Here is a 13503-nt window from a genome sequence, read left to right on the forward strand (position 1 = left end):
TCCCTTCAATCTAATCCTTTCACATGAACATTGCTGATGCACTCCTGGAGTGCAAAACATTTTACCTGCATTCTCACTCTAGGCCAGTGGCTTAGGCCAGGGGCCCACTGGGGATCGTTCCAGCACTTGTGCAGTGATGCCTGGGGCAATTTGTGGCACAATTTGTTTGGCATTTTAAAGCACTGTACAAATTACTGCAGATGATAATACAGCACTTGCAATTTGCATTTTTTTTGTCCACTAACCTGTGCAAATACATTTTTAAATACTTATCAGGTCTCACGAGGTTCATTTCTGCCATCTTTTAGCGCATGGCCCTGCCCCCTATAGGTCATGTGTGCTTCTCTGTCTTGAAATAGAGAAGCGCTGATGACATCTTGTGTTAGGGGGCCATGCACCGGAAACTGGAACTCAGGGGGTAATAAAAACTTTATTTAACAGGAGGATTGCCCACAAAGTTGCTGCAAAATCCCTTTTGAAAAGAGATTCAAAAGTGATTTTGCAGCACTGCCATCTCTAGCATTGGACCACAATCGCTCCAAAAATGCTGCACGACCCATGATTGCGATTTGGCCCAATTGCACTGCTCCTGTGAGTTCCCCTTTATCCATTTTAATCAGGGTAGCACTTTTTGGCATCTCAGTGATTGTCGACAATCCCAAAGCACAGCTGAAATCACTCAAGTGGCCTCCTAGCTGTAAAGTATTTGAAACAGAGCATCAGCACAGAAGTCAGAGAACTGAAGTTGCTAATTGGAGAATGAAGACGGCAGCCTCTGTATTCCTCTCACTTCAGGTTTCCTTTAAGACTACCAGCCACAAACTCTAATGTAGGTTCAAGGAACCGGAAGTGAGGGACATCTCTGCAAAGATCCTCAAATATTTTTGAACAGTTACCACATACTGTATATACTCGCGCATAAGCCTAATTTTTCAGCACAAACAATGTGCTTAAAAGTTACTCCCTCGGCTTATATGCAAGTCAGTGGAGCAGAACGGATGGTGGAGAAGGTTTTGTTACTGGCAGAGGAGCTCAAGGATTGTGCACTAGTAATTTTACTCTTGCCAGATGGCTTCCTGCTGTGCCCCCCATCCGCTGCAACATGGTGTGCAGAGTGCGCTGCTCAATACTACTCGTGTCCCCTGGGTTGTGGAGCAAGCAATGTGTCAGCGATGCAATGATCGGGTGTTCTTCCTGTGTGGCATTCGCTGTCTTATATCTATGACCCCATCTAGTGGCGTCTTGCGACACAACTATCATTCTTGTGGCAAATCTGGCTATGGGGAGGGGTGTTGACTTGTACTGGGGGCACATCTGGCTACAATGCAGGGGGCTATAATGGGGAGGGGGCTTATACGCGAGTCAATCACTTTTTCCTGGTTTCTAAAGGAAAGTGGGTACCTCAGTTTATATACGGGTTGGCTTATTTGCAAGTATATACTGTAATTAAAAACTAAAACATTTTCTATAATTGGGCTTTAAAAGACCACTACAGCGAAAAAACTAAGCATCTAAATTCTGACCGAACTGACAAGTTTTGGACTAGTCCATCTCCTCATGGGGATTCTCAGAGGTTTTTTGCTATCAAAAGCATTCTCTGAACAGTAGTTGTTTGGTCCAACTAGCTAAATAGTGTGCAAGTAGAGAGGCTGGTTGGTATCTTACTATTTTGTTCAGTTAGACAGGAAATGCTTTTGAAAACAAAGAAACCCCTGAAAATCCCACATGAGTAGATGTACTAGTTCAAAATCTGTCGGTTCTGTCAGGTTTTAACTGCTTACTTTTTTGCTATAGTGGTCCTTACAGTTGCTTAAGGCTAGGTTCAGTGGTCAGTTGCATAACGTATGCATTATGAGTGTGAACTGCAATGAAGACTGGACATAAACTTTAATACAAAGCCTGCATGCAGCAAGTTAGAGTAATGCACTCAGTTACAATGCTGTTCTTTGAACAGCCCCATAGAATTGAGTGGCTGGATAGTGAACTGGTTAAGGGCTCTGCCTTTGACATGGGAGACCAGGGTTCGAATCCTGGCTAGGTCAAGTACCTATTCAGTAGGGAGTTCAAGGCAAGACTCCTTAACACTGCAGGGTGGCCTCTTGAGTGCATCCCAGTGGCTGCAGCTCTTGAGCGCTTTGAGTCCAACTGGAGAAAAGCGCTATACAAATGTTCAGATTATTATCCAGATTAATTGTATAGGCAAAGTTGTAATGCAGAATTATTCTGCAACGCAACCGACCACTGTGAATTAGGCCTTACAGTGTATGTCTCACATTTACTGAGTGATCATTCATTTATGCTATTTTTTTATTTTTAGTGGCTTTTTATGATATATATTTTTCATCATTATAACACAAGTACTTTCATGGATCTGCCAACTTACGTCTCGCACAAGGCAGTTGTGGGAATTCAAATCTCGATGAATTATGTTCATTGAGTGGAGGTAGGTCTGTAAAAAAAAGTACATACTGTTTATAAGAACCCAGAACCCAGCTGTGAACAAAATACCTTTGTGTAATAAGCAGTAAGAATGAATGACCAATCACACAACAAGGATAATGTAAAGGGAAGAATTACGTGTGAAGTACATATGATTGTCTCACCATTCCAGCTGCTATGTCCCTGGCAAAGCTGACTCTCTGACTCCAGGGATACTGAGCATCCTGCAGGTCACAAACATAACATTTACCAGCGTGCTACACACAGATATGGCTGATCAATATTCATATATGCTTACATCAGCTATGATCTGCATATCATCATTGACAACAATGTGATTTTAACTTCCGGCAACTGAACCTCCATGTTATAAATAAATAAACAACAGAAGTCAGGAAGATATTGGAGCTACATTCCAACTCTGCATATTGTTGAATAAATGAGCCAACAAATAATCACAGTGACATTCCCCCAATGAGTTAAAGCTGCCATAGACTCAAAAATTAAACTTTACATAATTCAGAAGGGCCATATTGGTACTAACAAATAATACTGCTGTTTTACAATAACTCTGAAGTGAAAATAAACGTATGAGATAATGAATTATGTGTAGCATGGATGATAAATAGTAGTAAAGAAAAGAGTCCCATATTTTTAGATCTATTTAAGATTTCATCAAACTGTCACAGCTGCTGTTTAGAATCCACACTCTGCTTTTGTTTGGCTGAAAAGGACCAAAGGAACTTACCTGCTGTGAAACCTCAATAGAATCCTCATTCCACTGTTTCTCAGCTGTTTTGGCTTCTAACTACTGTTTTGGAAACTAAAGTGAATTCAACAAGCTCTTTTGCATAGATAACAGCTCAGGTTATTTAACCATCCTGGCGTTCTATTAAATGCGCCAGGGTGGCTGCGCAGCACTATTTAAATTTTTTTTTTAAATCATGTAGCTAGCTTAGCGCTAGCTACATGATAGCCGCTGTGCAGCAGCCTCTCCCCACCCCTTCCGATCGCCTCCGGCGATCAGAGCAAACAGGAAATCCCGTTCAGAACGAAATTTCCTGTTTGGCTTCCCCCGTCGCCATTGCGACAATCGGGATGACGTCATCGACGTCATGGCGTCGGACGGAGTCCCGATCCACCCCTTAGCGATGCCTGGCACTGATTGGCCAGGCTGCGCACGGGGTCTGAGGGGGGGGCCTGTTACGCGGCGGGTAGCGGCGCATCGGCGGCGTGCGGTACAAACACGCAGCTAGCAAAGTGCTACTTCCGTGTTTGAAAAAAAAAAATTGTGAAAATTGGCCCACCAGGGACTGAGAAATCCAGTGCGGCGGTCATGGACGAGCTGAGATCGTCCATACCGCTAAGCTGGTTAAAGGAAACCAGAGACCACAGATACTTACTTTTTATACATACCTGGGGCTTCCTCCAGCCCCATGGGCTCGGATCGCTCCCACACCGCCGTCCTCCGCTGCCTGCAGCTCTGGTAGCGGGTCCTGTAACTTCCTCCAGTCGTGGCCAGTCTGGGCAAGAGAAAGTGCGGTCCTTACATATCTCTGCAGTGGCTGCTGGAGAGATACATAAATAGCACACTTCACTTGCGTCAGACTAGCTGCGACTGGCGGAAGTTACCGGACCCAGTACCGGAGCTGCAGGCAGCGGAGGACGGCGGCGGCGTGGGAGCGATCAGTGCCCATGGGGCTGGAGGAAGCCCCAGGTATGTATAAAAATGTAAGTATCTGTGGTCTCTGGTACAACTCTCGCTGTACTGGAAAACAGGAAGGGAATTCTGATAGTTTCTTAGTAGGGATAGTACTTTATGTGGTTATGTTTATCTAGATGTTACCAACCCCTTTTAGATTGCTAAAAGAAATCTACTATATTATATAAATGCAGGAGATAAGTCCAGCTCAGATGCTCTAATCGGCTCCTGTGAAAGAAGTAAGCTGAAAGCAGAAAAAAACATCTGCAAATGTTCAGACTTCTACTCTATTCCACATTAGCAAGAATAAAAGCATGAAAAGAATGTAAATCCTACCATGCTCTTTATAACTCTGCGCAGAGTCCCTCCAGTGATGTACTCAGTGATGAAGTTCAATCTCTTGTCCTTATACAGCACGCCAATAAACTTCAGAACATTTGGATGCTCCAGACAGCGCATTACTTTCACCTAAAATACAAACGGCACAAAAAGAAATACTACACAACTGCATTAGTTCACTTGGCTGATGGAAGTATTCTCCTCTGATCCTGTTCAATAGTTCTGGCACATCTATCTGCTGAAGCCAGCCTGATGGAGGCCACTGACACAGAACTCACCTCTTTTAAAAAGGCTCTTTGAGTTTCTTCATCAAATCTAATTAACTCCTTCATCACCATAACCTCTCCAGTCTGACGATGAGTAACCTGCAAAAAGAAGATAATAAATTGACTTCTTGTTCAGAAGGTCATGTTTGTACATCCTGACTGGTAAAGTCACATATTCCTCTCATCACCATTTATAAAAATCTCATGATTACAATGTACATTATTTTTGGACAACAAATTTGGTGTTACAGCTCACAGAATAACACCTTGTTCCTTTTCCATTGGGATTACTTCCTGTGAAGTTTAAAAACATCCCATGGAAACAACTGTAAGTGGGCAATACATTTGTAAGCCAGAAAAATACTTTTGAACACATGGTTGGCTTCCTTGTATTTTAAACCATACATGAGATTTAGTAAAACCTTTCAAACCTGAGCTGGAATCTGACCAGGATTCATTTTCCATATGACCAGAAGCTCTTTAACCACTTCCACACCATGAAATTTTATGCTGATCTGTGCAGCGTGGGCTCTCCAGCCCACAGCACAGATCAGCTAGCAGCCAGGGCGATCAGACTTCCCCCCTTTTTTCCCCACTAGGGGGATGTCCTGCTGGGGGGGTCTGATCGCCGCCGGCTGCTTGCGCTTGCGGGGGGGGGGCTCTTCAAAGCCCCCCTCCGCAGCGCTTCCTGGCCTCCTTCCCCTTCCCTCCCTCTCCCTCCCCCTGTGAGCGGCGCAGGACGGAAATCCGTCCTGCGCCTGATGGGATAGGCTTTAGCCTATCAGATGCCGGTGATCCCCGGCCAATCAGAGGCCGGGGATCGCCGATCTCCTCTACGGCGCTGCTGCGCAGCAGCGCCGTATACATGTAAACACCGGGGAAGATCTTCCCCGTGTGTTTACATTTACCCTGCGAGCCGCCGATCGGCTCGCAGGGTGTTCACGGAGACACCCTCCGTGAACTGACATGGAACGGCCGCTCATACGAGCGGCCGTTTCCATGGTATACACTTCTGGATTCAGGGGCGTGTATATACGCTCTGAGAATCCGGAAGTGGTTAAAGGAAACCAGAGCTTAAAATTAATAAAAGATTTATACATACCTGTACATACCTGTAGATTCCTGAAGCCCAATGCACATGGATCGCTCCCACTCCGCCGTCCTCCGCTGCCTTCAGCTCCGGAATCGGGTCCCGTTACTTCGGCCAGTCGCGGCCAGTCTGCGCAAGAGAAGTGTGCCATCTACGTAACTCTCCGACGGCCGCTGGAGAGATACATAGGTGGTGCACTTCCTCTTGCGCAGACTGGCCGCAGTAACGGGACACAGTCCACAGTAAGCAATAAAAACCTAAACCTGGTTCGTGACTAGCAGAATAATAAGACCTTCACAATACAGAACAGCTACCGAAGCGGCGCTGGGCTGGTAGATGCACACTAGGCACCCTCAGTACAAAGGATGGAGTTGCTCTGAGAGCATCAAGTCAACAGGACGTGGAGTGGAACTTATTCAAGATACTTAAGAAAGAGCCAAAATAAACGTTATAGAAACTGCCATCACATTAAAATAAACCCCTGGGGGCTATGGTGCATTATATAAAATCCAAACCACGTAACAGGCATAGAATAAAATATATCAAGAATTAAAGTCAATTTCACTATTATAATGACAGATGCTCCCAGAATTTATCTACAGAAAACTTACTCTGATTGCCTGACCAAAGCAGCCCCGTCCTAGGACTTCTCCAGGAATGAGGTCAGAAGACCTGAATATGCGATGGGCTCCTGCAACACCACGGACAGATTCTGAACGGCACATGTCTCTTCTTGAACATGATGGAGATCCCACACAACTAGTCCGAGGGGATCTGTCTATACTACAGCTCCGCCTTCAAAGGTAGAGGGAAAATAAGCACAAGTCTTAATTACATTTTAAAACTACAACCCCTCCCATGAGGTAAAAATACATATTTGCTATTAATGAAGTCAAGTTTTTATGATACTATAAATAAATCAGCACCCCTTTAGGGATAAGGAAAATGGGAAACAAGTCACTATATTAGGTACTGTGCCCTCTCTTAAAGAGAACCCGAGGTGTGTTTAAAGAATGTTATCTGCATACAGAGGCTGGATCTGCCTATACAGCCCAGCCTCTGTTGCTATCCCAAACCCTACTAAGGTCCCCCTGCACTCTGCAATCCCTCATAAATCACAGCCCTGCTGTGAGGCTATGTTTATATCTGTAGTGTCAGTCTCAGCTGCTCCCCCACCTCCTGCATAGCTCCGGTCCCTGCCCCCGTCCCTTCCCTCCAATCAGCAGGGAGGGAAGGGATGCAGGCGGGGACCGGAGTTCTGCAGGAGGCGGGGGGAGCAGCAGACTGACACTATAGAGATAAACACAGCCAGCTCTGACAAGCTGTTTGTCAGCAGCGTGGCTGTGATTTTTGGTGGGATTGCAGAGTGCAGGGGGACCTTGGGGGAGTTTGGGATAGCAACAGAGGCTGGGCTGTATAGGCAGATAGAGCCTCTGTATGCAGATAATATTCTTCAAACCCACCTCGGGTTCTCTTTAAGTATGACAAAAATGTCCTCAAAACTAAAACCAAGAAACAAGAGGAGCGCTTACGCTACACGTTAGAATATCAGCCACACAGTGAGACACACACTGGACAGATAGTGATCACAGTGTCTCAGTGTCAGAGACATCCTGCCCAGGTTGGACTCAGAACTCAAATGCAACATACCATTCATTCAGTGAAGAAATTAACCAGCCCAGGCGTAGTGAACTTACCATTCCATTCCTCAACATAGATTCCAGGTCATCCCTTACTGATATAACACTTTTGCAGCCACCAGTTTACTGTGTATGCTGCTTGGAGGATCTTTTTATGCTTGCTGATGAAAACAAACACCAGGTTATGGCCAATGGCACACAGCTGCCCAGGAGCTGGAACACTGGCTTAATTATCATGGCACCATTCACAGTATTTTGCCAAGAGCCAATCAAGAGCACTCCCTCGTGTGATGTATGGACATAAGCCTTCCCACTTACTTGTTGCGCACCTCATTGCGAGCTTCATCAGGGTGAATGTTGCATTAGCATGCAGTGCATTGGAATCTCTATGTGAAAAACGGAAATGGAGAAAATGGGCGTGACCAATATAACTGGGTCAGTTGATTTCTTCACTAGAACAGCTCAAGTCGTGCATGGTCTGGTCCTGGACCTACTTGTGGACAGTGTGGTTCTTCTTCATGCTCTTCCTGGTCTATATCCTGAGGGTCCCGTTGAAGATTAATGACAATCTGAGCACAAACCCTGCTCGGAATAATTGGGAATTGGCCGTGGATTGTACCTATCTGACCCTCTAAGCTGTCATTCCCACCTCCGGATATTTGGCACAGGTGTTGTTGATTTGAGGTGACGGCGAGTGTCACACGTGGAAGGTGTTGGGAGTAAACGTTATCGCAGTTATACACTATATGTGTTCTCTTTTTCTTTGCATAGGACGTGTGGGCCCTGATGTGATACTGATAACAGGGTGGATTATATTACAGTGTGTACCATACGCAGGAGAGAGGACTGAACTGTATTGGACTGCTGTGGTAAACTGTATGAGTGTTTAATTACATCTGGGCTTTTGAGCGCGGATCTTTTTTACAGGATTTGATTATTTGTTGATTTCTTTGCTTGATGAGCTGTGTTCCATACAGGCTTTCTGATATCTGACCTGGGCAGGAATATTGACACCTTCCACTGAGCTTGTCTGGCGTATATCCTCATGTGTAGAGGGGTGCTCTTCTTGTTGCTGTATTTACTTGGTTTCAGCTTTGGGGATGCTTTTGGCTTACTTATGAGTAAACACAGCACCTAGCAAAGCAAATTGTTTTCTATTCCCCTTATTCCTGAGTCAATGCAAATTTCTTCACACAATCATTAAAATGTATTAGCTGGCTAAGTACGCTCCTGATTACTCACTTCTTATTAGTATGTTTATAGTTTGGTTGGCTGACCTGTTCTCTTACTCTAGTATATTAGTTGTGTGTCATTGTTGTAGCAGACTGCATTATGTGTTTCTGCTTTCTTTCAGGCTTTTTTTGTAGGTCAGGATTTTCCCCAGTCGCTATGTTGGCATTACTGTGTGGGTCGGGGAGGAAAACTCTGCTCTCTTGACAAGTTTATATACACACACAATACTAGGTCATTCTTTTGACGTGCTCTTTCAAACGCTTGTTAAGGTGGCCACACATCTCTTGACTTGACGGCCGTTTGACCCTCCGAATTGATTATTATCGAATGAAAATCGGTGGCGCCAAGTGCATGCCTGATCAACAATGCAACCAATTTCAGGCCAAAATTGGTCACATGTATCCATCGGACATGCTACAAGATGTCGGGCCGTCGTGGTAGATCAAGTGTGTGGCGGTAACGGTGAGCAATATTGGGAAGAGCAGCGAACGCGCCGAAACCCCCGGTGCTGTTCAGCCTAGTATATAAATATACCCCCTGCATGTACATTTTTATATTACCCGTCATGTGTCATCCACCACACAGTCCCCATCCATCTTCTGAATGCCCGCTCTTCCATTAGCGGTATACACGTCACCGGTGTATAGCACGTATGTGTGACGTCACAAGCGCGACGCACTGGCAGCGTGTATACCACTAATGGAAGAGCGAGGATTTGGAAGACGGATGGGCTCTGTGTGGTGGATGACACAGGGCAGCTAATGTATAAATGCACACGCAGGGGCTACATTTATAAACTGGGGGGCAGCAAAATCAGCCGAATCCCAATAGATTTCATGCTGAAATTAGGAATCTGACTGCAGTGTATGGGCGACCGATAGATAGATCTCTCTCTCATCAGAGTTGAGTAGAGAGAGATGTGTCTCTTGGTTGAATCTGCCCATCACTGCTACAGTAGATGTATGGCTACCTTTAGTTTTCAGAGAATATTTGCCCACCTAATGAAAAAATCTACAACCCACACAAGTCTATCTGATTTCAGCTTGGATACAAAGCTGGCTGATTGGGTCCTTTTCAGTCATTGGAGTTACATTTGAATGATTAATCAAGCTGCTGCTTGGCACATTCACACTATGAGGTATATTCATAAACCTCAGTAAAATGTATATGTGCAGAGAGGGCACAGAAATGAAATTGGGCTTCATGCGATCTATTTGGCGTTACACAAATACTGTGTAATGTGTTACAAAGATTGTGTAAAGCCTGAGACCAGGGCTCGAGGAGTCGGAGCAATTTTGGGTATCTGGAATCAGAATCGGTGGTTTCATAAACTGAGGAATTGGAGGGGGATGATTTTTGTACCAACTTCACAACCCTGGTAAGTATTAAACTAAGAAGTCGGAGCAATTTTGGGTACCTGGAATCAGTGGTTTCATAAACTGAGGTGTCAGATGATTTTTTGCACTGAGAGAGCATGCATATTTTTGTATTTAATGTATTACAAGCGACCACTGATATGTATATGTTACCATATGAACATGCATGTAATGCACTGGAAAATGCATTTATAAGGTAAGGTAAGGTGAGGTAGCAATATCCATGTTCACATCTGTTTCCACTTTACAAAAAGAAGAGTCTGGTTCATCCTCTACACCCTTGGAAATGGGAATATAGTAATTACATTCACATACAGTGTCTTTGCTATGCTGTAACTTAATATTAGGTCTCAAAGCTCTGTCACAATTTCATATTGGAATTGTTAACGGAACTAAACAATATAGTGATGTCAAATCTTGGAATATTTCTTTTTAATCTGATCTTGCTTCCAGCAGGTCAAGCTGAGTTAAGCCAACACCATCATACCATCAGACTGATTTATGCTCCAGCCATAACATCATTTATATGCTCTAAAATACGTTGTTTTTTTTTTTAATAAATTAACTTGGTGGCAGATCTATTTTATATTTAATTTGTACAAATCAGCAAACAACAGACAGACTATTAATTTTATTTCTCCAGCAAAGATCTAATTTACGTTAAAAGCATACACACTTCCTAAAACATGACGCTGTCTGAAAATGTTACCACAAAACTCTTGTAAATTTATATGTGGTTACAAGATGACCACACAGGATAGGTATTTACCTGTGCATGGGTGTGTCTTACAGACCTCCGTCCTAATGGACCACCATTGAGGACCTGAAATTCCTATTAAACCCCAAAGCAATCAACTGGTAAGAACCGCGTTGGACGGGAAAAACTGAATTTGTTATTTTGGTAAAAGCAAGTAATTCGGTAACGCATTCATGTGTTTGTAATGGTGCCCATACATGGTGCAATTTTTTTTTTATTCTTTTCAATTAGATAATTTCCTTCAATTACTGTATTCCTCTAGATCACATATAAAGATTTTTCCAACATCTCTGACTGGATTTTATCGAAAAAAAAGGGGAAAATCATTTGTTTTTCTTGATCTAAGATTATTTTCAACTTTCAGTCGATTCAATCGTTTTAGTCGAATAAACGGGAAAATGAAATGTTTTTATTGTACCGTGTATGGGCACCATTAAGCATTATTTAGTTGGCCTGGAACATGTGTTTTGAGTCCTTTGCCTGTTTGAATATTATGTTTAAAAACCTATACTTGACCTTTCAAAGGTCATCATTATTCAGTAATTCAAGTAGTCACAGCGCCAACCTAATAAAGTTGGTTGTGGTAATCAAGCTTTTATCAATTGTATATATTTTTAAATAATGCATAATTTAGTTCTTCATTTTTAAATTTAATAAGGGGGCTTTCAAATATCTGGTCGTTCTCAGGAGTTTGGAAATAATATAGGGGTACACTAGTATCCTGTACTGGTTTTGGCAAAGAATTAGGTTAAAAAAACAAAAACACATCAACACCCTAAAAACACTTTACAGTATTAAAAAATTAAATTTCCTAAAAAAAAAAACAACCTTCTTTTTACCATCCCATTCCATAATTTCCAGTAAAAGAAGCTGCCTCTGAGGTCTTCTTAAAACCTTAAATGAAGACATCCCTGACACCCCATCCTAGGTTCCTATATTTAACGGCACACTTGACCGAGAGTTCCAAAGCATGAAAAATGTTGCCTATGGATTTGGATTATTGCAATGCCTTTATATACGACATACTACTTGTACAATGCCTGAAGAACAATGACTTACGTGACTTGTCTCTGACGCCTGATTCCAGGCTCTGTACATGGGGTGGAAATTGGACTGTTTTCATGAGGGTCATGTTCAATGGTCAGCTGCAAGAGACGGCTGGTCTCCTGGATCAAGAGATCAATCTGGAAACAGGATGGAAATTAATAATGGTCACATTAATAGTAAGAGCAAGGCAAGAGTGAATTCAATAAAACAAAGATAAGGACGCACCTCATCAAGTGGAACACTGCGAATAGGGGTACCGTTGATCTCCAGTATTCGGTCACCAACATGAATTGAGCTTTGGATGTCAGGACTGAGACAGTCAGCATCCACCCTGAAAAACACAGCACATTAATGATATATTCCTTATGATCATTAAGAACATCTATAAATAAGAATATCTGTTAGGTTTTCTATGTAACGTGTTTACCACATTCTGTATACATAATGCCCAATAAAGATGGAAACATGTTCAGTACTAAATACTCAGTATATTACAGCATCAAGATTAGAGACAGGAAGTCCGTAACCAATCAGGATGCAATTATCATTCATACATAATACGAAATGAATGCTAATATGCAGACAGTTGCTGTGGGCAGCAGTTTTATGAAGACCTGTGGGCTTTTTATGCACTTGGTGGTCCTCACTCTGAGGTCTCTACTTCCTATTGGCCCAGCTGAGTAATTTCCTTTTCCCTGTGGCCAATCGGTGTACAGAACAGAAAAGATCCTCATCCTGAGGTCTCTCCTCCCTAGGGTCCATTCACAAACATTTTCAGCTGCTAGGGGAGAGTTGTTGAAAACAACACATGCTGGTGCGCATGGCAGGGAGGGGCCCCAAGCTCTGCCACCGCCCGGGACCCCTAAAGTCCCCATGCAACACCAAGAGGGAGAGTACGGATAAGGGGAGAGTTGTTGGCCAGCAAGGGAACAGTTTTTTCACTGAGAACCACTGAAAAAAACTGAGAACCAACCATTCCATACATCCTTCCTAAAGCTGGCCATAAACTAATCAATTATCACTCAAATTTGTTTTCGATCAATATTACCAAATGATCAATTGATATTTTAATTGATATTATGGGATAAAATCGATCGGAAGATAGATCTGCAACATTGTTTTTTAGTCAGTCGTAAAATAATTGATCACATTGTCAACTGTACTATAGTATAGTACAGTATACAGTATAGTATCAATTATAATATCAATAAAAAATGAAAGCAAATGATAATGAAATAGTGTTTGGCCAGCTTAAAGGGAACCTAAACTGCGAGTGATATGGATGTTTTCTTTTAAACAATACCAGTTGCTTGTCAGTCCTGCTGAGCTCTTTGGCTGCAGTAGTGGCTGAATCACAACCTGAAAGAAGCATGTAGCTAATACAGTCTGACTTCAGTCAGAGCAGCTGATCTGCATGCTTGTTGAAGGGCTGTGGCTAAAAGTATTAGAGACACAGGATAAGCAGGAGAGTCAGGCAACTGGTATTATTTTAAAAGCAAAAATCCATATCCTTCTCAGTTTAGGTTCCCTTTAAGTCTTTGTGGTCTGCACAGGAGTTACAATGGAATCTTATCATTAGGAGACTCTGCTGCAGTGCTGGCAACAAAGAGTTAA

General features: G+C 43.0%; 1 protein-coding gene across 2 annotated transcripts in view; it reads right to left on the reverse strand.

The window, feature by feature from the left end:
- The window catches only part of LIMK1 (LIM domain kinase 1), a 179629-nt gene that overhangs the window by 27346 nt on the left and 138780 nt on the right, over nt 1-13503 (reverse strand). For both annotated transcript variants that reach the window (XM_068270034.1, XM_068270035.1), the window contains 7 exons: nt 12115-12220; nt 11902-12026; nt 6448-6631; nt 4759-4845; nt 4478-4609; nt 2604-2663; nt 2384-2449 (listed from right to left, as the gene is read on the reverse strand). In XM_068270034.1, coding sequence (XP_068126135.1) covers nt 2384-2449; nt 2604-2663; nt 4478-4609; nt 4759-4845; nt 6448-6631; nt 11902-12026; nt 12115-12220 — 760 coding nt within the window. The remainder of the gene's footprint in view (nt 1-2383; nt 2450-2603; nt 2664-4477; nt 4610-4758; nt 4846-6447; nt 6632-11901; nt 12027-12114; nt 12221-13503) is intronic.

The sequence above is a fragment of the Hyperolius riggenbachi genome, chromosome 2 (assembly GCF_040937935.1).
Source record: "Hyperolius riggenbachi isolate aHypRig1 chromosome 2, aHypRig1.pri, whole genome shotgun sequence".
Lineage (NCBI taxonomy): Eukaryota > Metazoa > Chordata > Amphibia > Anura > Hyperoliidae > Hyperolius > Hyperolius riggenbachi.